The 24,744-nt window shown below is 39.0% G+C and overlaps 1 protein-coding gene across 5 annotated transcripts in view; it reads right to left on the bottom strand.

Moving 5' to 3' along the window:
• Positions 1-7,780: 7,780 nt before the first annotated feature.
• The window catches only part of MMS22L (MMS22 like, DNA repair protein), an 82,806-nt gene continuing 65,842 nt past the window's right edge, over positions 7,781-24,744 (bottom strand). For 4 of the 5 annotated variants that reach the window (XM_032443446.2, XM_015858862.3, XM_085541888.1 and 1 more), the window contains 9 exons: positions 24,287-24,429; positions 23,389-23,531; positions 23,116-23,275; positions 20,782-20,951; positions 14,713-14,924; positions 12,635-12,801; positions 11,172-11,268; positions 9,892-10,059; positions 7,781-8,482 (listed from right to left, as the gene is read on the bottom strand). In XM_032443446.2, coding sequence (XP_032299337.2) covers positions 8,401-8,482; positions 9,892-10,059; positions 11,172-11,268; positions 12,635-12,801; positions 14,713-14,924; positions 20,782-20,951; positions 23,116-23,275; positions 23,389-23,531; positions 24,287-24,429 — 1,342 coding nt within the window. In that variant the 3' untranslated portion in view covers positions 7,781-8,400. Of the gene's footprint in view, positions 8,483-9,891; positions 10,060-11,171; positions 11,269-12,634; positions 12,802-14,712; positions 14,925-20,543; positions 20,675-20,781; positions 20,952-23,115; positions 23,276-23,388; positions 23,532-24,286; positions 24,430-24,744 lie in introns of those variants that run through there. The other variant, XM_085541887.1, reaches the window with a different exon arrangement.

Genomic DNA, 24,744 nt, shown 5'->3' with positions numbered 1-24,744 from the left:
TATCTTGGCTTTGCTTGGCTCCTGCAGCCCCTGTCTCTTATTTTCATCTTTTTTTTTTTTTTTTTTTTTTTTTTTTTTTTTTTTTTCATATCTGACAGCAACTTTGATGTCTGTAAATATTAACCAAGCATATGATTAAATCTTTATTTATGCTTCATGGGCACTACGCACTGCTTTACCTGCTGATCTGTTCCCTGCTCCTGTGCTATCTGAGCAGACCTGTGCAGTTCCTGCTGACATTCACACAAATGCCAGATGTAGAAGATGTCCCAGCAAGAGGCTGTGAGTGCTGGACATGAATTACCTGGTGAGCAGCACTTCCAGGCCAAACACATCTTCATAAGGGCCTGCTTAGCAGTACTATGAGGTGAGCTCTATCACTTTGTGCCATCTAAGTCTCAAGATAGACAGAGTAGTAACATGTCACTTTGCTTTTTCCAGTAGTTTTAAGGTTATGAAGTTTTTGTTTGTTTTGTTGGATTTTCTTAGCAGCCTTTGAATGCGTAGAGCTGGGCTCCATCTGTGTGGTTTGTACAGACAATACCTGAAAGGAGATTGCGGTGAAAGGGTCGGTCTCTGCTCCCCACTAACTAGTGACAGGGTGAGAGGTGATGGCCTCAAGTTGTGCCAGGGGATGTCCAAGTTGTATATTATAAAGAATTTCTTCCCTAGAAGAGTAGTCAGGCACAGGTTGCCCAGGGAGGTGGTGCAGTCACCCTCCCTGGAGGTGCTCAAGACATGTGTGGATGTGCTCACTGGGCATGGTGGGGGTAGGCTGGGGGGTTGAACAGTGTGTTTTGAGTGGTCTCTGGAAGCCATAATGATTCTTTGGGCGGTGTGTGTGGCCCAGGCCTTGTTCTCAGTTCTGTATGGCCCCAGGCCTATACCAGAGGGAATGTGCCAGGTGAGCGAGCAGCTTTCACCCTGTGCAGAGCCATCCTCATGCTTGCAGACAAGGGTGCTGTGGTCTTTCAGCCTGTCTAAGCTCCACTGTGATGCTTTTATTCCTAGGCCTTGTATCCTCCCACAGCTGCAGCTCTGCATTTTGTCTGAGCTGTTCTTCCTGGAGCTGAGCTGGGGTCACTGCCTCATGCAGTGCAGTGCGCTCGAGGGCTGCGAGGCGGGAGCGTGCGGCAGGAGGGTTGTTTGTCATGTTTGCTCTGCCCTTTAGACACTTTTACTGTTCTGGCTGTTATCACCAATTGTCTGCACCGGTGAATAGCGATTTTAAACAGCTGTGCAAGTGCACTGAATTAGTGAAGAGGAGCACATTCACAGAGCCTCGGGACAACGTACATGCTCTTATTAGTGTCAGGATGCTGCTCTGGCTCTTAATCACCAGGCTCCAGTGATTACACAGAGGCCTTTCATTGCCTTTCTTTGGCCAGGTTTCTGTGCCTTGCTTTCCTATCTGTGTCCTTCTGCTTTTGTTGCAGGATGACAGGCAGGTGCTGTGCTGAACCCTGTGTCAGAAAGTGCCACACAGCCCTCACAAGGTGAGCAAGTGGGCTATGTGTTGCCAGGTGAGAAGAGAGAAGGGTGGCAATGCAGGAGGTGGGTGCACGCCAGGACAGTCCCATGTAACTGCAGCTCTGCAGGGCTCTGGCTGGCAAAGGCTGCCCATGGCCTCCAAACCTGCCTGTCCCTGTGCTGCCTCTTCTGCACTGTCATCGGCTTCTCAAACTGCACCAGCTCCAGGTTCCTGTGCACAAACGCTTGGGCTACCTCTTCTACTCACAGTTTTATACTGTTTTTGGCAAACATAACCCTTTGAACCCAAGCACTCTCTCTGTCCAGCAAGCAGTTTTGGTGTGTACCTCTGAGAAGCCATTCAGCTCAGTGTTCTGCAGAGGATGGCCCAGAATATCTCCATGCTGGATCGTTCTGTTCCTGGAGTGAGACCGGAAAGGTGTGAAAGCAGCTGCCAGCACCATTCACTCAGGCTCCCATCTGGGATGGTTGTGCAAGGGAATGGAGTAGCTTCCAGCCAGCAGGAACTGGAGGTATCTTTGCAACTGTGTAACGCAGCAGCATTGTGAACTGTTGAGTCTGGATGCCAGTGCAGTTCTGTGCATTTTCTTACATTTACTGATTAAATCTGCTCCCAGCTGCAAGCAGGCTTTTGGGCCACAGGGTCTGGAAAGCTGTAAGGAAGTGCCTTTGTACTCTTACTGCTGTCCTGTGATCTCAGTTTTTAGGTCATTCTCAGCATTTCATTCTTTGTACAGCGTACCTTTTTATCCAATATATGCAGATTCCAGAGGCAACCTTGCAGGGTGCCGACAATTGGCTGAAGTCAATTGCATGAACTTCAACATATGTTGCAACCCCATGCAATGCTTCAAGCTTGGAGGAGAGTGGCTGGAAAGCTGTGTGAAGGAAAAGGGGGTGGAGGGATGTCAGTTGACAGCTAGTGAGGCTGCACCTCGTGTACTGTGTTCAGTTTGGGGTCCCTCACTAGAAGACACGGAAGCCCTAAATGTGTTCAGAGAAGTGCAAGAAAGCAGTGAGGAATCTGAAGCACAAGTCTTATGGGGAGTGGCTGAGGGAGCTGGGATTGTTCAGTCTAGAGAAGGCTCAATGGTGACCTTATCACTCTCTAAAACTGCTTGAGGTTGTGGTGAAGTGGGGGTTGGCCTGTTCTGTGTAACTAACGATAGCACTATCAACTCAACTATCAACTCAAGTTGCGCCAGAGGAGGTTCAGGTTGGATATTATGAAAAACTTCTCACAGATCGGTGAGGCACTGGTGTGGGCTGCCCAGGGAGTCACTGTCCCTGGAGGTGTGGAAGAACTGTGTGGATGTGGCACCGAGAGATGTGGTTAGTGGGCATGGTGGGGTTGGGCTGACAGTTTGACTCGGTGATCTTAGTGGTCTTTTCCAACTTCAATGATCCTGTGATTCTATGACATGCTGCAGCAGCACCAACAGCTTCCTCTGCCCCTTCGGTCTCTACTGAGCCTTTCATACCCAAATGCTGTGCAAAGAAACCAGTGTGTGTTGTGAGGCAGCGTGCAGCCAGTCTGTGCACTACTGTGTTCAGAATCCTGGCACTAAGAGTTGTTGCTTATGATTTTAGCTTAGAGGCTTCCAGGGAGAGTGCCTGCTAGGATCATTCAAACTTTTCTAACTCTTTTTTTACTCAAGTTTTGCCCATCTCTACTTCACTTCCCCCAAACCCGTGCAGACATTTAGTACATCAGCTGCAGAATCATGGAGAAGTGGATAATTGAATATTCACACATGCAGAAACAACACAGGCAGAATGTGGAACAATGTGGAAACAAGCACTGAAAGAGGCGGCATCTGTTTATTGAAAATTAGAATGTAGAATAAATTAAGAGGGCAAGGTTAAAACACTTCATCTGCAGTCAGGGTTCATAGCAGAGGAAGACTGCAGAAAGTTTAGCACAGAGATGTATAAAGAGCTTCTACAGTTTAATTATGATATTTCTGTGAAAGTATACATAATTTATATCGAAAAATGCTCGTTACGTGCATTTTTTTCCCCTTTAAAATGTGTCCTTGAAAAAAAAAAAAAAGCTGAAGTTCTGCAAAATTAAAGTACTTCAAACGTTAACTCTTACCTGGGTAGATTTGGTTATGTTGCAACATTTGGAAGTATTGAAGAGAAGAATTTCTTCTTTTAGCAGTAATAGAAAGCTGAGCTGATTTTTCCCCCAGTGCAATACAGGTGATGCTGGACCTTTGTGAAATCAATATGTTTAGCAGACTCGAATTTCTAACACCTGTTTAGGTGCCATTGTTCAGGAAAGGCCGGGCGTCTGAGGTCAGCACAGGTGGACTGAACGATGCAGCGGACTGGGTTGTGACATGGAGTTACTTTGCTGGCATTTCTGAAGGTCTGCAAAGAGACACACCTGCAGGACCTGGGTTAGCGGTGCTTTTGTTACGTGTATCTTTAGGTTTCACATATTGAGTCTACAGAAGGGTTACCCCTTCCAAGCTGCTTAAGCAGACAAAAGCCATATCCCAGTCATTCATCATAAAACAAGCCTAATTATGCTATGACATACTGACACCGCATCAGATTTCTAATCTTCTACATAATTTTATAAGCACTGCTAACAGATGGGCCGATTACACTGAATTTGAGTTTTAAGTAATAGTTTAATCATATTTTATAATTTTTAACTGAAAATACCCATGCATACATAATTCTCCAAAGCTATTGAAAGGAGCAAAAATAGAGCGCAATAAAACCTCTTTTCTGTTTCCTGAGGGAAATGCACTGCATTTAGGTGGACAGTTATAGGAGTTCCTTAAATGACTTCCTAAGTAGTGTCTGCTGTTGGCAGCTTCTCTTCTATGCAATTACAGCAGATATGCAGAACCTTTTTCTTTGCACAGATCTGCTGCTCTATTCCAGCATAAAAGGCGTAAATTTTTCTATTTCAGAGGCTCTTTTATTGAAACAAGTGCCTTCCCCCCAACTATTTTATTTTTTTTTTTGTCATTGAAAATGAAAGCAGGGAGTAATTTAAATTATCACGTTCCTGCTCTTTAATAACAATAAAAATGGGAAATTCTTGTAAAATAGATGGACAGCTTTGTGGGGCTGATGGAAATTGGATGTGAATTTTGAACAGAAGGCTTCTTTCTCCCTCCTCCCCTCATTCTTCAGTTGTTTTAGGGTTATTAAAGGAAAGAGAAACCAGACTTCCAACTCCCTGCCATTGTTTATGATGTGCTGGACATCGGCTTCACATCACAAGGGGGCAGAGGTGATCAGAATTCTGAATTCTAGAATAATGAAAATAGAGAAATACTTTCTATTCAGCTATCCATTCTCACATACTGCAAAAAGAAAAGGGCATAGTTGTCCTTTGGCCCATGTGATCAGTGGGGAAAATGCCCACAAGGCTCATGGCTGCTGTACTTCAAAGAGGTCTCCTGTCAATGCCATTTGAACCCAGGGAACGTTGGGCATGGACCACGCAAAAGGTTCTGGGGTAGAAATGGCTTATTGAGGTTTGATACTTTTTAAAACATCATTGAAGAATGGTGACCCTGCAGTGATTGTATTTAATTAATGTTCAAAATAGCTTATTACAATAATCATTTTATATGAAAAGCAGAACAGGACTGAATGTTATTAGCAGATTCAATAATACCCTTGCTCCCTGCCTGTGAGAGGCCTCAAAAGCTTGAAAGATATGGGTAAAAGCAGCAGAACTGCAAATGGAATAATCTGTCTGTCCAGACACGAGAGGTTCAATGGATTACTCTTGAACTGGTTGGAACTGGATGGTATTTAAGGCCCCTTCCAACTCAAGTCATTCTGTGATTCTATGACCTGTATTGCTTAGTGGAGAGCTAATAGATCATCCTACAAATGACATCTGCTCAGTTAGTGGAAACATCTGGTAACCCATTGCTCTTGAGAAACAAAGACTCCAAAAACTAACACAGGGCCAGGCAGTGATGCATCTACACCCTATAGTCTGCAGAGGATTTCTGTTCTGATGCTCTCTGGGTTTTTGCCTGCACAGCTTTGAAGACAGACATCGGAAAGTGCCTGCCCACTGAATGCAAAGAAGTGAAGATCTCATCAGTGAGCCTGAGGTTGGTATATAACAGTGCTTGCTTGGGTCCTGCACAAATATAAAACATTTGCAGACCACCCATACACAATGGTCGGAAAACTACTCAGGAGCAAGAAGTGTAAATATGTTGAACGTTAGAGAGCCACTGATGGATAAAAATGCTTCTCTGACCAAATTGCACCATGCTGAAGTATCTGATGGCTACACTTTGAGGTGATGTCAGCTGCCAGAGAACCAAGCTCCGTGCCACCTGCTCCCTGACAGACCGAACAGGTGATATGTCAGAACAGGGCTACCCATCTGCACCTTGCACAAACAACCATGGGGCCAATCTTTGGTGCAGGGAGATGAAAGCAAGTTTGGTGGGGATGAGTTCCTTTCCCCTGCCACAGAGGAAGGATACTGCACACCAGGAACTGGAAACCTGTTCACATGCCCACTTCAGCTGATCTACAGTAAGGCTTTGTCTTACTTTTTCATGCCAAGAAACAAACCTTGCATCTGTAGACAGATAAGCTGCTCCTGTCAGTGGCAGAGCTTGTGTAGAAGCTTTCCAATATATCCTCCTGTAGTCTAAGCAGTTCCCTATGTGCTGTACAAGGAAGGTAGATTTTTCTTACTGTTTTCAAACCAAATGGTTCATATTCAAAATCATCAGATGCTTCTGTATAAAGGTAATTTAGGACATGATATTATTTACATTTTTCTTTATAAGACATGTATTATAGAGAAATAATAATACATATTATCTTGTATATGATACATTTTAGCTCACAGTGATTTTTAGTCTTTAGTTTTCTGTACTGTACTTACATTTGGTACTTTCCTCTTTTTTTCTAACTGATTTTGGACTGCTGTTCTGTTGTATATGTGGTAGGTCAGTCCAGACTAACACCCCGCAAGCCTTTAACGGATTAATGCTATCAGACCTGTCAGTCACATCTGCAACTGTCCATACCACACAATTAGGCCCAACCAAATTGCCCATTTGTCAGTGGGTGATGAATACGATGCAAAATGCTTTATTTCTGTTCGCATTAACTTTTTGACAGAGAAGGATTATAATTTCCAAACTGCTTAAATTAGTTTCTTGTGTAGTGAGAGCTATCATACATTTGCATAAAGCTGTGTTGCTTTTTCAGAAACTTCCAACCACTACCGACAGTATTAAATATGCCCTAGAACAAATCATTTAATGATGTGTTTAGTAGACTGTTAATCTGCTCTATCCTTTATAAGTCAAAGGTTTTACTTTCAGGAAATATTACTACAAGTCAGACATCTGCTCTGTAATCTGGGTGGCAGGGCTCAGATTTCAAAGAAGTCTCTTAATCTCACTCAGAGGTGGGTTGTTGGCTTTTGTTTTTTAGTTTTTATTTATTTATGTATTCTTAAAAGCTTTTTAGAAGCACAATTCTCCTGAGATGAATCAAACTCCTCCCAGGTACAGAAACTTACAAGAAGTTACAATGTGAGTTCAATGAGTCACTTCCATACTGAAATGAACCTCCATGTTCTGCGCTATTAAATAGCTGTAAAGAGGCTTTTAGTAAACTGTGCTATCTGAAGTAAGAATAGCTGATTTAGGGAAGAAGACTATCTGATCTGACTGGGTAACGATTACTGTAACAAAAGTGAAGCTGCTCCGAACAAAATCTCAGGGATTTCTGTGGAGCTTAAGACACTGAAATAATTTTTCCTTCCCATTAATATTATGAAATCAGAATAACTTTAAAAGCGAACAGCCCGTTTACCAGAGTTGATGTGATTGGCAAACTTACTGTTCCAAAAGTTCTGCCAGTCACTGCGTAAATACAGGTTCCTGTGGGAAGCGAAGCACTGGAATTCTACAGGCGTTAGTGAAAGATTCCCAAGAACAAACTTTGGAAAATAGTGTAAAAAAAAGTTACAGATCTGGATCCACCCTGGAAAGACCCAAGAGATAATCCTAAATATTTGGCAAATCTGGCTTTCCAGGAAAACAGACTTAATAATAAATAAAGATGAATTAGAAGTAAGATGAAATAAATTCCCCAAATTTCTTTGGAATCCCATCCGCCCTTTTTCTCTTAAACTATCTACACCTCGTCTAATTTATACAAGTATCTAATCAACTCTGTCACAACTAAGAAATAAAACCATGGGATTGCTGTAAGTAAGTTCTGGGGTAATCCTCAGAACAGTAATAAACAAGGAAGAGGACAAGAAATCTGAACTTTTGTTCTTTTATTACCCACAAACATAATACAAGAGATTACACACTGGAAACCAAAAGACTTTTAAATAATGTGGAAGGTTAAGACAGCTATGTACATTTTGTGCAAGATACTACAAGCCCTCATTTACATACGATATCTCTGCTGTACTGTCCCACATACTGGTGGTGCCTGCATATAGCAAATTCAGCACTACAGAAACGTTTCTCTTGTTCTAAAATAATAAATTACAAGTTACATATTGACAGCTTTCTTATGAACATCCTGAATGAGGTTTTCCAAATGTTGAGAGGGTCAGGACTCAATGTGAATTGAGTTTTCTGAAATTATTATTTATGTATTTATTTTTAAATCCTTCTGTGTGTGGTGCAATCCAGGTTCCACTTATATAGACAGTTTGATACATTTGCCATAGCTTTCAATCACTGTACAGCAGTATATTAAGAGTTACACTTCAGATGCATGACAATATTCACATACCACAAATCATTAAAATAAATACGTAATATGAAAAGAAAAAAATCATAAAGAACCTGGCTTGCGTGTCGTACGGAGCAGATTTAGGTATCAACAGTGTTGGAATGGTGAAGGGGAAAGGATGATCGCCAGCAACTGCTAACTTGCCTCATTTTCCAGTCTTTGTATCTCATTTTGTCCAGCCTCTGAGAGGTGAGTTAAGAGCCTTTTGTAGGCTTCCCTGTTGAAAAACAGAAGAATGTAACATTACTTAAACAATTTCACGCATTTGAGCAGTCAAATATGTAATTAATTCCCAAACACTCCGGATTACTAACCCATCATAACTTCCCTCCTCATCTACTCACAGCTTTGTTTGCTGTGATTTTTTAGTGTGGCCAAGTTGGAAGAAAGAGAACTGCATACTTTGCACAGTGTTGCGACAATGCTTAGCTCTTTCACTTGGTAAACTACAAAAAACTATGCATCATCAAAAGACCAAAAGTGGGTAGTATGAAAATGCTGCATACGATGTTCCTTCAGTCTGATCAAGTATGAACTCCTTTAAGTAAAATCAAATGACTTTATGAGTAAAAAACAATTAAAAAGTGAATAGTACACCTATAGACAGTTTACATGTCTTTTGTTAAGTGGAAGGTGAATATTCCTTGAGTAATTCTTAATGTCTCCTGAGTTACATTCTTGCAAAACTCTGTTTTCTTGTTGGCACTGTTTTTTATATATTTTTTTTCCTCTCATAACCCAGGCCTTGCCAAAGTTTTGAAGTAAACTTCTCCAGCCCGAGGTGTGGCCAGCATCTACTCTTTGAGGGATCCCAGTATGTGCATTAGTGCATACAATTGAAGCGCCACTTTCTGGCCTTGACTCAAGCCCTGCACTCCCATTAGGAGACCTAACAGAAGGAGACCTTTTGGCCTACATGCCACATCGTGTGGAGAGCTTCTTGGGTTTTTCGAACAACACTCGTATGGTTGCTGAAAGTTCAGTGCTGCATCTGCACCAAGAGCTGCTGCCATCTGTGCTGAGTTGCTCTCCTCAGCTTCTACTGCTTCCTAAGGCTAAGCGGATTCACAAGCAAAGTATTTCTGTCTTAAGTTCTCAGTGTGCAAATGGAGAAAGTGAGATTCTGTTGTGCCTATCAAAGAAGAGGCCATCCTGTTCTAAATACCCAAAACACTCATAAATTTATATTGTGAGAGAACTCTTGAAACTGAGCCATGCATATTCCCTTCCCAAGCATCTCAGACCATACCTAATTTTACTGCAAAGTTGCATATAAATCATAATATTCTCCAGAAGAGGGAATTATAGGAATGTACTTTGGGAATAAGTTTTTTGTTTTCTTTTCCTCTACTTTACAACACACGGTGTAGTGAACTGAGGTAGTCTGGCTTAAATCATGCGTAGGTTTGTAGCCCTAATGTCACAATTTCTCTGAAAATACTTAGCAGATGTAGATGGCCTGACACCATGAAAGAAGATTTTGAGCAAAGGAGATTTTGGCTGAACACTGAAAAGAAATCAATCGTTTTTGAGTATCTGTACTGCTGCCTAACACTGCTTGTTTTCAAGAGATCATACCTCTACTCTTCGCTGTCAGAAAGTGGTATTAAATAGAAAAAAACAAACCTTTGTGCTGCATTTCTTCCAAGACCTTGTTTGTATTCTGAATCCTTCAGAGACTGCGTCAGCGTGGGAATCAGGCTGGTAACTAATGTCTGATCCAAGACTGCCACTGTTTCTAGAATGCTGAACACTCGGTGATCATACACTGCAGTGTAGTCCTGGATAAACTGCCTGAGGGGGACACAGAGGCATTTAACACAAGGTCAGAACTAGATGCAGAGAACATGCCAAGAACAACTGAAGAAGATAATCAGAACAAGCAATCTGGTTGCACTGAAGTGATTGCATTGCTACACTGAAATACTCTATATGCAATTCCTTCTACAAACAAAGCCATGCTTTTGAAGGCTAATGCTAAGAAAAAAATACATATTTATTTTCAAGCAAATCAGCAGATTCTGCTGCTGTTTTACCAGGGCTGACTTGTTCCAGAACACTTTAGTCTGAATGGAAAACATGGAAAACCGAAACATGGAGTTATTATTTAACCAAAAAGTCCAGCAAAACAAGATATCTAGATTGAAGTCTACAGAAACAGCATCAGCAATTCTTATAAAGCTCCAGTAGATCTTGGGCAGGGCAGACTACCGGATGGAAGTGCATCCAATATTCTATTTGAGGGTTTGAGGCATTTGATGATCAGATTACATCTAACTGGGAAGTTGCACCCGAGGAGTGAAAGATCTCATGGAAGTGATACAGCCCACATGGAGATAGCAGCAGATCACTCAGGGGCTTTCACCTTAACATTATCCAATGCAGCAGCAGTGTTTAGGTTTGCAAAATGTCATTGTGTCTTAGCTCCTACATCTCTTCTACTGCATCCACGCAAGAAAGAGGATTCATTTTGCAGAGGTATGTAAGCAAAATTGACATGAAAATAATCTATTCATTTGTCAGAGAAACAAATAAGTAAAGCTTGTTGGACAAGGATTTGATCTTTGTTACATACACTTCAAATTAGGCATGCCCACAGCACACTACAGAGCAGCACCTCTCATAAGGAGATTTTCCCACTGTAGCAGCAGTTTAGCTCTTTATTATATTCCTTTCAAAACAGTACCTAGTCCATGAAAAAGCAGATATGTTCCTCTATTTTTTTTTTTGCTCTGAATTTTTGGCAAAGTTATGTCTAAAACCAGTGCCAAAAGTAACGTAATTTATGTACCATAAACAAGTGACAATGCAGTATGTTAAGGATAATTAGTTGTAAAAAATACAACATGTTTGCTGTCAATTGGATTGCAGTAGCTTTACTGCCAATTGGCATATTTTCTGGTTACCTAAATACAGAAGTCAGCTGGGTGGCATGTTCTCCTCTTGACCTTGCTTGGCAGCCTTCTACCATGTGCTGCACAATGACTGTAGATATTTTTTTAACTGTAAAAGAAAAATCACAAGATTCACACAGAGCTCTTGAACTGACCATCTGGAGAATGTCTTTCATGAAGACTACAATTTTTAAATGAGAAAATAATGGGTTTTATCTTACTTTGATGCAAGTAAAATGACAGAGCAGTTAGCTAGATTGGCTATAAGAACAGCATGAATTTCAGATTTATGCAAAGTCCAGTTTTCAACACCATTATCTTTTAAACATACGGATTTTTAAGTACAATATTGTCTCCTCGAGTCAGAACAAAGACGCGCTCTTAATGGAAATAAATTTAAGTTAAAAAAAAAATAAAATCAGTTTTGTTTTTATTCTCCAATCATTCCTATATTTGGACTGGGGAAAAGCAGTCTTGGCATTATAACCTTCTCAAAGATATCCAGATCTACTTTCAGGAGCTGTTCTTTCAATAAGTGTTCTGAAATCCACCCTTCCGTATGTTTTCAAACAACAAAGGAGCCCACTGTTTTTCTTCCATTTATATCTTCCAAATGGATATTCTAGTTGCAAGATAAAGCACTTTATTTATAAAAGTGGAACTGAGCTGCAACTTCTCTACAAGGGTATGGTGGAATTCTGTGAGTTGGTGGCTGCAGAATCACGGGATGTTTAGTTCATTCTGCTCCAACTTCAGACAGCTGTGGCTACAATGGCAGAAGGGGGTACAAAGGTGTGCACTGATTCAGCTAATCTCCTGAATTTATCTTGTCCCTGAAGCTTCTACAGAAAAGCATCAAAAATCGCTTTATTAGTCAAAATTCCCATGAGAAGTCAGAGGTGAACTCCCACTGTGCCTAATACCTTTACTGGGAGAAAGGAGTGGACATTTTTTGGCATGCTCACATCCCTTATACAAGTATGAGGTGAACTGAGTATTTTTAAGAAGCTAAAAATACAGAAGGTATCACTACCAAGCAGAGCGGGCTAAAAGAAGAAAAAAAGAAAAGGAGGTCAAAAATCCTTTCAGAACTGGATTAAGTGTAGCATGCTGCTTTCTGATGTCTCTAAGGGGACAACATACACTAGTCTTATTTGGTCTAAAAACTTTAGGTGCAAGAAAACTTCCACTGTTTTGAGTCTGGGAGAAATGAGGTGGGAGTGATGGGAAACGCACTTCCAACTAAGGATCAACTTGTCAGGAATCCTTCAGAGCACTTGAGTCAGAGAGAAATTCCAGTCTCAGAGAACATACTACTTAACAAACAAAACTTGTCCACTTTATCTGCCCAATGCATCAAACAAATCAGCAAACAAAAAATCAGGAACGGCTTCTACATTGGGATGAAAGATGCTCAGCAGAATGAAAACCTTACAGGTGTACAGAAATGTATTTAAAGCAAACAAGTAGCTCACCTTGTAGCTCGTTAACGAATACCATGCACTTCAACACAGCTGGGAGAACCAGTTCAATGTCACACAGTTCACTGGTCTGGGTTCTCTGAAGTACTTCAAGAATGAAAGCAAGAACTGAGGCCAAGCGAGGAGGTGGAGCGCTACCTTTGAACTGCAAGTAGTTTTCACTGCGAAGACAAAACAAATCAAGACAGCCTGAGATATGTTGTTTTATTCTTCCATTCAATGCAAGCAACATATAATTGGAAATAATATTGTGATATTTCAGCAGGAGGCCTATTACATAGATTTCTATCTTTATCTAGACTCAGGTAATGGCTTCTATTTGTCTTAGTCTTAGAAATGGCCCCCAGTTTATCAGGACAGTGATGTTTCCCGACTCCTCTGTTGAGGGAAGTGAGAAATAGCAGTCATAATTACAGTTAAGAAGCCAAATGTGACTCTAAAAGTTAAAATATAAAGAAGACAGCATAAAATAACAACAAAAGGAGGAGTTTAGATTCCAATACTCTGAAATAACCTTCAAAATACAACTGTTGTTCAATTACCTTATTTAGTTTTATGTGCTATTTTCTGCGCACAATTCAGTCTTGTGCTAAGAGCTCTGTTGTTATACTGGTACCCTTATTTTTGTAAGACATAACAATGAAAAGGGACAGAATCCCATCAGAATTAACACAATCATCTCCAGTACAAAATTTGTTGCAGAGATAAAGGTAACCTGCAAATCTGTGTCAAGAGCAAATTTTGACACCACATACATTGAGCTGTCTCAAATGTACTGATTTCATTTGTTATTTTATTTGTTTTTTTAATCTGAAAAGGATGAAAGATTGAACCACTGTTGATCTGACATTACAGATGACTTTACTGAAAACTAAAGATGATTACTTAAATTGGAACATCCAGAAAAGAAAAGTGGAGATAAAACACAAAGCACATTTATTCATCAGCCAAAAAAACGTATTCCTAGAACATGCAAAATGACTTTTAAATATGGAATAGTAGTTACTATTAGCTACTCACACAAGGCATGCTCATTTGCTAAGCAATGCATCAATTAAAAGCTGCTATACCTCTTAATAACTTAATAAGGCATACTTATACAACTTTGTTTACACTTTAAAATAAAAACGTTTCCATATTCCCTGCACCATGTGGTACCTTCTGTATGTCAAAAAGGGTAGTAAACTCTGTGTGTACTTATGTATAAATCTTGGACTGCCTCCTGACCACCACAGAGTTTATAAACCAGACAGATATTCTTCCTGGATCACTAAGAAACGTTTCATGTCTTACAAGTCACCAAATGCCATTACACAATAAGGCTTAAAATTCACACTTTCATGCATACATTCACAAGTAATTTTATTAAGAAAAGGAAGTTTTAGTATTAGTAGGTTAAAAAAAATAAGGAATCCATACTGAAATCTTAACACACTCCCTTTATATGTGATAATATAGGCTTTACCTAAAGCACTATCTATTCTATCTACCTGAGATCACCACTGATTTTCTTTTAATCCATGTGTATACTCACTCTTTTAAGTACAAATACCTTAGATGTAAGCAACTACCTTTTATTTGAAGATTACTTTTTTTCCCCAACATGAACAAAGAACTGCAGATTGTAGCTCACCATCTCCCTCTTTCCATATCCCAAATTTTCTGTTTCTCTTTGGTAGCTGGCACATCTATGTATATCCTGACAAGTACAACAGCATCTAGTTCTCCCCTCCACAGGCAGCTGTTACAACTATGGTTCTGTGATCCTAAACACAGCCGGAGATACAGCCATAGGATGATATGTATTGGAGTGCTTGCTTTTTATGCTGTATTGTTCTTACTGTAGTCCAGGACCTCCATCCTCAATGACTTTTTCACCAGTCTCCAGATTATCCCAGTTTTACTTTCCTGCTCTATATTCTCTGCATTTTCTTATCTTCCTGTCCAGCAACTTACAGGCTCTTCCTGCAGCCTGACTATCAGTTACTGAGATGAGAACAGTAAGATTCTCTTCTTCATTAACTGTTTCAGAAATCTGAATAAGTGATATTTTGTTCATCATTGGGCCTTACTTTATGACCTGCAGCGTGGTCTTTCGTAGACGGAGTGCCTGAGGGACTGTAATGGAACTACATAAAGCAATCAACATAGGATGCTGCCCAGCTCCGAGTGCAGTTGGTGAAGAAGGGAGAAATCGTCCAAAATACTGCTGAACAATGCTCCCAAGCAGTTGATTTAAATAAGCCCCCTGAGCTTGGGACTGACAACATATAAAGGACAGGCCCTGTGAAAGATAAAAAAAGAGAGAAGGAAATTGAATAAATCCTTATTATTGAATAAATTTAAGAACAGTAGGTTAAATACTCATTATACACTCTATGAACTACTGCTGCACAAATAATTACTGCATGACAAAGAAGTATCAGCAGTTTGCTGCACCTGACAACAAACCATCAGGTCTATGGCTAAAGACAGATTTGGCACAAGGTTTACAAAGGAGAGAAAAATCTTACACTGGACTAACTAATATACCTGAAAGATAATCTTAGGGCCACGCAATCTTTCTTTCAAATCTGAAATAAAACATTAACTTTTCATGCCATGGCTCAGTGCCCAAAAGCCACAAACTTCTTTTCACTTATGTATATGGTCTAATGAAGCTAGAACAGTGGTCTAACAAAAATTTTGCTCATAGTGTGCTCAAGTTAGAGTAAATAAGGCACCATTTGTAAGGGATTTAAATTCTTTTTTTAAAAAATTCATTTAGATAAAGGTAAATCTAGTGTGACTTATCCAACATAATCTATATTGATGCAGAAAAATCTAGGAAAGTAGAAACTTGCCTAGAAAGTGACTACATAAACACTACCCGTAGTCACATAGCGCATATATATATATATATATGTAGATGTTACATTTGTGGGAAAATAAGTATTTCTTTTAGTGGTAAAAGTGTCCATGAGAAAAAGTTAAGAATTTACTCCCCATTCCTTGAGTTACTGAAAGGAGAAAGAAGAATGAATCACTAAGAGAAGAAAAAATTCCAGTTATTAATCACTATTAATCACTAAGAGAAGAATTAATCACTAAGAAAAAAGTCCAGTTATGTCCTACAACAAGGGCCTCAGTAAGCAGTACCAATAGAAGTCTCTTCAGAATGCAGTTTTCCCAGTAGTTTTGTCCAACAAGAATAACAACACAATACATGACTGAACAACTCTTGTAAAAAAGCAGGTTGAGGGAAACATTGCTTCTTAGCACTTTCATGAAATGGGGAGTTACAGCTTTTTGGTTCCATAGTATGCAAATACAAGAAACACGGGATGTCAGTGAATGAGGAGCTTCAGGACCTGCCTAAAGATCTGCTGTAGGCAGCCCTCCTGAACACAGACGTATCCAGCAAGAGTTGAACTTCACATGCCTCTGGAGTTACCTGGAAACTTTGGTACATCCCATTGATAAATGCCACATTTCCTGAACCAGAGAATAAACAGTTTAGGTGCTTTCAGCTGTTCGCTTTACTACAGTAATTCTTTATTTTAGTAAAAGGCAGTTGCTTCTACATCAGAATTCTTAAGATGACTCTTGGCAATCAGAAGGCTCAGAAAGGCTGCCAGCAATCATTTAGTTTGTAAGCTTAAATGTTTGGTGTTCTCAGCGAGATGTTGCAGCAGGCATAATGAAGAATTGCCTACACTTCTCTAGTCCAGTTCTCACAAGAAAAGAACACCATTCCATAATGTGCGCTGGCACTCTTAAGTCTCTAGAGTATTTCAACACTACAAAACAACATGTGAGAAACCATCTAATAGAAAGGACACAAAGAACATCATGACCTTACAGAGGATACCTGAAATGTAACACCTTTGAAGAATTAATAATTCTAGTCACTGAAATAAGACAATTCTTCAAACTGAGGAGCAACAAATCCTACAAAGGATCACAAAAAAGGGGAAAAACAATGATTGTTATTGTCAAAAGGGTTAAGCAAAAATCTACCTGCGCCTGTGACAGGGGGACAGTTATTTAATAAGTTACTCTTCTTATACAAATGATCCTAATGATATTTCACCTATGAAGTACAAGCAAGAAATACTACAATTAAGATCTCTGAAGAAACAGAGTAATTTTTGCATCAATTGTAATAGTCTCGTTTGAAGACGGATCAATAGGTCTAGTCTGATCATTCATTAAACATTTTCATTTCAGAACTGAGGTAAACTGATTCTATGGGGTTTTTTTGGTGTGGAATGGGAACAGAAATAATCTGAAAAAGAATGAAAGGATTAAGTTTACTAACAACACCCTGCCACATCCATTACCTTACTCATATACTCGTTTGCTAGAGAGAAAATAAAAGGATGGAAGTTGCTTGAGATGAAGCTAAAGAGTGCCCTTGATACTCAATAAGGAGAACTGTTGATGGAAATCTTCATTCTGTAGGTTCCTTTGGCAGGTCAGGCAGAGATGCTGCCCCTTAAGAAACCATAAGTAGATATTACTATGTGGTTTTAAAACATCTCTCCTCAGTAAGGAGGAGTCTCATTTTTTGTTTTTCCATGCTACACAACAGAAGTTACAAGTTTAGCATTAAACAGAACTAAGAAACTCTTTCTTCCAAATGAAAACACTGTGGAAAAACACCTATTTTGTGGGTAGCCTGAACTCCCCTTCCCTGAAATACACACTTCTATATGCTTAAAAAAAATAATAATCACAAATCAGCCCCTACATATTAGAGAACACTTATAGCACCAAACCTCTTCAGGCAAGAGTCATCAGATGGTTAGGCACCCACAGTTCTATCATTCACTGAAAGTTTCCACAGACAAACTTGGATTTCTCTTTTGGACACTACAGCTTTAGTTCAATATTGTGCTCCTTATTTTGGGATCCTCCTTTTCCTTACAAAGCCTAGAGAACAGCAGACCTGCACAAGGCTTAACACCACTGTATCCCAAGTGGCACCAGGGATAAACCACCGGTGTTTCACGGTGGCTGTGAGTCTCCAAGTACAAAGGCAAACTACCCTAGGCAGCACTGGCCAAGGGTCTAATTACAAAGAGGTCACAGAGTACTCTCTTCTTTTAAATCCTACTAATAATTAACAGAGATGAAGAAAGCTACTGTTCATATGATAGTGAAAAGAAACACATGCTACTGGACTGTAATTCTGGACCAGAGATCTGAAAATAATCACATCAGACCCTTAGGACAATCCCTAAAAAGCAGATGGACATTAAAGAGTTGAGAGCACTTCTCTCTCTTTTTTTTTTTGGTTAATTAACTGTGTTTTTTAGTTATCTTCTGAGATTAAAGAAAGGAAAACTACAAAAACAAAACCCCACCAAAAACCAAAGACATTTTAAGAGGAGTAGAGGAGCATGACAACATCTGCTCCTCATTTCAACAGAAAGGCAACTGATTCCTGTGTATGCTCACTGCAGGAACCTTTTGTAGCCAGAGCTGCCTCTCTTCTGATTTATCCATATATCTGTAAATCACCTGTGGAGAGCGAAGAACCGATTAGTATGGATTACTGGAACTATTCACTGCAGAAATGTCAAGCTACCTAATGATGACTTATAATATCGGTCCTGCTGTTGGAATAAATCTGCTGTTCACCAATTAATGTTGTACAATTCCTATTAAACACATACTATAATTCACAAGATGTATTAATAAGCTTACTCAAATATCAGACCACAGATGTGGCTTGCAGGAGGGCTTTTAAAGTCTGAACTCTGACAAATGCTGAGCCTGCACAGGCCCATTAAAATCACTGGAAAATGTATGTGCCAAGCACTACTTAAAATGAAGATCTTTTACCACTCTCCTGTATTCAGATAGAAGTAAACCGTCTTCTGTATTTGGACAGGATTAACAGTGATAAATCTAGCTCATTACTATGTATATTATGCTTATTACATGCACCTACACCATAATCTTCAAGATGTATTTAAACTATTATTTCTTCTCTAGAATAAGTTTTATGCCCCAGTTCTTTCCCATATTACTGGTAAACATGTGTCAAAACTCCTCCAAAGCATTCTCCAAGAAATCCATCAAAGATATTTTGAGTAATAGGTTTCAACAGCCTACTATCACACAAATCAACTGTGTTTGTTTGTTTTGTATAAACAAAGGCAAAATACCACATGACAGATTTTATATGCCTCATTATCACACAATTACAAACAGTCTCATAAAATTATGAAGCGATTGCTCATTCTTGTTCTTCCGTGTTTTTCTTTTTGAAATTTGTCACCTAAACAACTCCAGAGACAATCTGGATTTTATATCCCAACTTGATCTATTGGGAAGCATCTCTGCCCATGGAGGGCTGGGAAGAGAATTAGACAAGCTTGTTCTTTACAGGTCCTTTCCAACTCAAATCATTCTGTGATTCTAGGAAAAGCTTTCCTAGCTCATAAAATATTATCAAAACAGATGGCGCACAATGAAAGTAATAGTATCGATATAGTAGCCCCATAGGCAAAAACAAACAAAAATCCCCCCAAAAAACAATTTAAAAGAGAATTAGGACTCTTGCTCTAGAATACTGCTTTCTACCTGCATGAAAGGGCACTGGACACAGAATATTCTCCTAAGGACAGTCTGATTAAATATTTCACCAGTAACTTAAGAGAGAATTTCTCCCAGAAGATGCGTTTTCTCTGTTTCCTCTTACCATGGTTACATATACATACACATATACATATACTGTTTTATTGCTTTCCTGACACGGCCGATTCACTTATTTATTTATGCAGAGACTTTTAGTAGTTGCATGAACTTACACATTTGAGTCATCCCCCACTCACAAAATCTTTAAGCAAATTTAATGGGAATGCACACGGGGTGAAATGGAAGGAATTTATCCTCAAGTCAGCTTGGCTTAAGCCAGTTGTGAAATTGTTACTTGAGAAGTCAAGAGTCCCTAGAACTTGTTTGAACTCAAGAGAGCTCAGAAACAACCCTAAGAGAATATGTTTCATAACTGATACTGAGATATTTTCAGTTTTGCATTAACCTTAAGTTTCTCACATAAAGGGTAAGGAAGCATTTCTGACTGGATGTAGAAGTCTGTAGCATTTTAAAATGTTGGAACCGTGTAAATAGAAACAATTAACAGAGTTTAAAAGTTGAATATTGAAATATAAAAAAATAAGTCTTTTTCTCTTTGTTCTTCCCCTCAAAGTGTTTATTAAAATAATTTCTAGTTTTCTAAGAACAGCACTGTCTAACTAGCTTAGATCTATAAGATAATTTAGCTTAGCCTCAAAGCACATGGACTGAGCAGTAGATTACTGAAGAGGCCCACAGTGGGGTCAGAAATTCAGAGACTGACAGAGAAAACAGGAAACAAAGGTCTACAACACTTGGACTTCAAAACTTGAGCGGCAACAAAACTTGTGAGGGGTCTGGAGCACAAGTCTTATGAGGAGCAGCTCAGGGAGCTGGGATTGTTTAGCCTGGAGAAGAGGAGGCTCAGGGGAGACCTCATTGCACTCCACTGACTTATTTTGAAAATACATCCTTTTCCTCACTCACAGGAATTAATCCCTTTCTACAACACAACAAGCCTTTCAGGAGCGTAATGTAAGTTGAAGGAAGAATGGGAGAAAGAACAAGGTGCAAAGCTTGACTCACGTTAGCATAAGCAGTAGAAAAGGCATTTGTTTCAGCAAAACGTACCCTCAAACTATTAAGATAAAACAGTGCCATGATATGCAGAGGGTTGTCTTTTGTTACTAAGAGCAAAGAAAAATAGAATAGCTCATCTTTAATTATCTACAGTTAACAAAATCGAGGACGATTTAAAGCATTGCTTTCCTCTGTCATCTCAACAAGTGTCTTGCTATCTATCATGATTCAGTCTTTCAGAAATCTCTTACATGAGACACAGCATCAACAGCAGGTTGGCTAAGAGCCTCTCCATTTGCAGCAAGCAGAACAGCGGCTTCTAGAGCATACCTCAGCATAGCTGGATGCAAAGACAGGAAAGCCAATGGGGTGTCAACACTTGTTAGACTACAGGGAAAAAAAAAAAGAAAAAAAAAAAAAGAAAATCTCCTCTGCTGCATGAATCTTTTCCTAAAGCTACATTTGTCTGCTGATAATAGACTTCACATATTTACCTGAAGATAAAGGTGTAGACTTTCCTGAATGGCGGACAGTAAAGCCCCAGGCAGCTCTTTGTCCTGCTGCAACACTGAGTGAGGCAGCAGCAAGCAATCTATGATGCGGAACAGGAGTTGCTGTGCTTTGGAAGTGGCCAGTATTGGTGCCCAGAATTTTACAAGACATCCTGCAGAAAGAGAATCAAGAAAATCCAATGCAATTTACAGTTAGGAAAATAAAATAAAAGCTAAAAAAGCCTAAAAAGGAAGAAAGGAAGTATGTTGAATAGCTTATTCAAGAATAACAACAGCAACTGTCTCATTCTCATGCACTATTTGCACAGTATTCCCTTAGAAGAAGCTCAATGAAGAAAAAGTCCATTTCCTGTTCAGCAACATCAGGCTGTTTCAAAAAAGTACAAGGTGTGATGCAAGTGAATCTCTCACAGCCTCTCACAGCTCTGCAGAAAAATTTTCTAACCTTGGTACATAACGCTCCGCAATCAGCAGGTGTACATTTAAATCATGCTGACCTTACCATGTGCACTGATCACACTAGAAGCACTGTCTTTGCATTCCACTCATATTTCTAACAACAGTGTGGCCACCCCAGAAGCTACTCATTCATTTGAGGCCAGGAAAACATTAAACATCTTCCCAATAGTATTTAATGCATTTCAATTGACAGATTAACAGAATGAAGGCCACCTGACTCCATTGAACAAGTACTCTGTCCATATCGGTGTGGGCCAAGTTCAAAAAATGAGAGCCTCAGATGACACATTTTCTACACATCAATGTATCACTTGCACAGCTTCAAGACAGTTTTAAGATGGTTTTTTTTTTTTAATTCATAAAAGAAAAAAACCCACAACAAACAGAACCCAAACGGTTAAAAGGTGCTGGCATGTAAATAACCTTGCTTCACTAAATGCATTTATAACAGGCTATATGAATTTTTAAGAAAATAACAGTATGCTCAAGAGCGTAAAAATACAGATGAAATAAAATAAGGTGTCTCATTAAGCAGATTCCTACATAGTAGTTTTTACAAACATTCTTAAGACAATCTTTGATTAGAAGACACAAAACATTGCTGGGAGGGAACTCCATAAAAATACATTGAAGACTGAAATTAGCGAGACATCAAAGAAGGCTGTTAGAATCTACAAACTTATTTGTTACCATCTCTAAAAACAACAGAAAACAACATTAATCTTGTGGAGTGAGAGAAAACACCACGATCAATCATCGAGGAAGAGAATGACCATTTAACAGTACATCTAATAACATCGTCTGAGCTTCCTGTTTTGAAAGATACACGCTTATTTTGGCTAAAAATACTCCTCCTGTTATCCTTGCCATGATGTATGGGACAGTAGAAGACACAATCTGACATGTACAGTATGCACAAGAGAGAAGATTCTTGATTTGTTCTGAATCTTGCGTTGTCCTTATAATTTAATGAGCTCAACATGCTAAGAAGTGATTGAAATACACTAAAATATATTCTTAAGCCTTTTTAGAATCTTCTTTTTTCCTTATCTAAGAAAGAAGGACAAATTCTTGTGCACAACAGCATGGCTGAACATTAATCATTTCAAAATACAAGGATCTTGCAACAGAAAAGTAAAGTACTTTAACAAAACTGAAATTCCATTACATTTTATGCAGCTTCTGCAAGGCAGTAGTGCTTTACATTCTCCTCCTTTTAGTAATGATATATACTATGTATGTATGTGCATGCAAATCATTGCCTCTGACTTTAAGCTGAATTAAGGTTTACCCTAATTCTATAGGTAAGAGAAAGAGAATCTGACATATTCACTCAAAACAAATAGCTTTCTTATTTTCTCATCCTATAAGTATTTCTACATTTTAATGAAAGATAGCAGAACCGGAGTTTTAAGAAAGCACAAGCTGTACATAAGGAGTAGTAAAAGGATGTATATATGATCCCCAATTTACTTAAGCAGACCCAACTGCTATCACTGCTCCAGTGAATATGATGTTGTAGTGCAGTACTGCTTACGTGACTCACTGTTTCTAATTTTGTTTGGGTAAAATAAGTGGTTTTTGGTAGCAAAAGATGTTAAAACATTTTGATTTGGAAAACACTGATTTGCAGGGATAATTTTAAAAAAATCACAAGGAAGTTTGAATTCACAGCTTCAGGATTAAAAAAACAAAGAAAATCAGTGAAAGAAAGTAAAGTATTTAACTGCAACACCGCGGCGACTTTGCTTTTTCAGACCATTAGATGGACAGTACAAAAACCAGAAGTATCAAACACCTTTTACCGTTTCCTTACAAAATGGCTCCCTAAAAGAGAAAAGGTCACAAAATAATTACCTATGATCCAATATGCAAGTTGCAGGCCTTCTGGGGGCCCTTTTGCCTTCAGATAAGGTTTTACATACTTTAATACATCACCTAAATACTCCAGGGCCTTCAGTACCATGGCAGATTTCTCAGGGAGCGTCTGAAGGCCACTGTAAGTTTTACCAACAGCCTGGGAAAACAAAAACATCAAAATGATTTCTTCATGTACACACGAAGCAAAGCTAATATATAATTCCTTTTCACTTAAGTTCCACCATGAACTAACATAAAGATATACAATACCTTAATGAATTGGATAAGAGCATTTTTGGGATCTTGCTTCAAAACTGGTTCTTCAACACGAGCCTTTGAGAGAATGCTTTCTACTTCTTTGAGTTTAAAAATCAGTCTTGTCATTTCAGTCAGCTGTTCCATATAGGCTTTCTCTGGTTGTTACAAGAGAGCACAGCAGTAAACAGATCACACAGTTATGCTTTTCTATTTTAGTCACAAAATCATAAAGTGAAACATGATTTTAAAGCATCTAAAATATGGATTCTGCAACTGATGGTATTTTTCTTGACAAAGAATGTGTATCTGAAGTAGTTATGTTTCTAATACAGATACACAAGAATGAAGAATATTAAAGACGGACAACCAAGTATTTCATTTTCCTAATGGTTTTCTTGGAAATCTACAAAATGTGCATAAAAGTAGTTGCTGTAAGATGCATTCTACAGATAATTAGAACAGCAATGTTTTGTAGAAAAAAAAAAATGAAGTATTGCTCTAAGAAAGCAAAATATTCAATATAAAACAGGAAAAAATTACTTGCAATTGGACTTTTTTCTTTTTTTTTTTTTCTTTTAGGGGGTTCACAGCATGATTTCCAACTATTAACTTCAGATTTTCACTTTTTTTTGGTCTCCATGGGGGAAAAATAGCTTGTCTCCTTGGGAGCAAGTTTTTGTTCTTTGCTTCCAAGGAAACAAGCTTTTATCTTTGTTTGTGATAAATTTGTCATATGCAGAGCAGGCAAGCCATCAATAAATAGCACAAGCAGTGCAGAGAAACACAGTTTGCAATTAGGTAAAAGACAAGGAATACAAACAAAAATACATTTTGTAATTAGCTGAAAATGTCTGCCAGTTTTGCAATATAGAATTGTTACTGCAAACATTAGGGAAATGTGAACACTTACCAACTGCTCGCTCAGCATCTGTCTTGGCCAGCGTACCACTCGGTTGATCTATGAACATTTGCAAAACACATCGAAACCAAGAACGCACCGTCAAAGCTTCATAGGATGTGAATCCCATACTGGAAAAAGCTTCACACAGTGCACTGCATCGGTAGCATTGGAAAAAAGGTAAAGAGATTACTAGAAGTATTTGAAAAGGTGGCAGAGTGTCTCATTTGGCTCTCCACACAATTAGAAATAAAGTAACAGAAAATGCAAACTGACATTCCTTCTATGAGCTCTGGGGATTTTGCTCACAATACCCCAATGCCTAAAAAGAGATAAAACAATACACTCTGTAACGCCACACACAGGAACGTAAGAGCACACAGACAAATGCATTCACGTTTCCTCTACATTAAAAAAACAAAGGGAGAAAAAAATTCACACAGTGTGGAATGTCTTATTCCAACAATAGA

The sequence above is a fragment of the Coturnix japonica genome, chromosome 3 (genome assembly GCF_054131305.1).
Source record: "Coturnix japonica strain WE chromosome 3, WE-NBRP24, whole genome shotgun sequence".
NCBI classification, from domain to species: Eukaryota; Metazoa; Chordata; class Aves; order Galliformes; family Phasianidae; genus Coturnix; species Coturnix japonica.
This window is presented reverse-complemented; position numbering and strand designations above follow the sequence as displayed.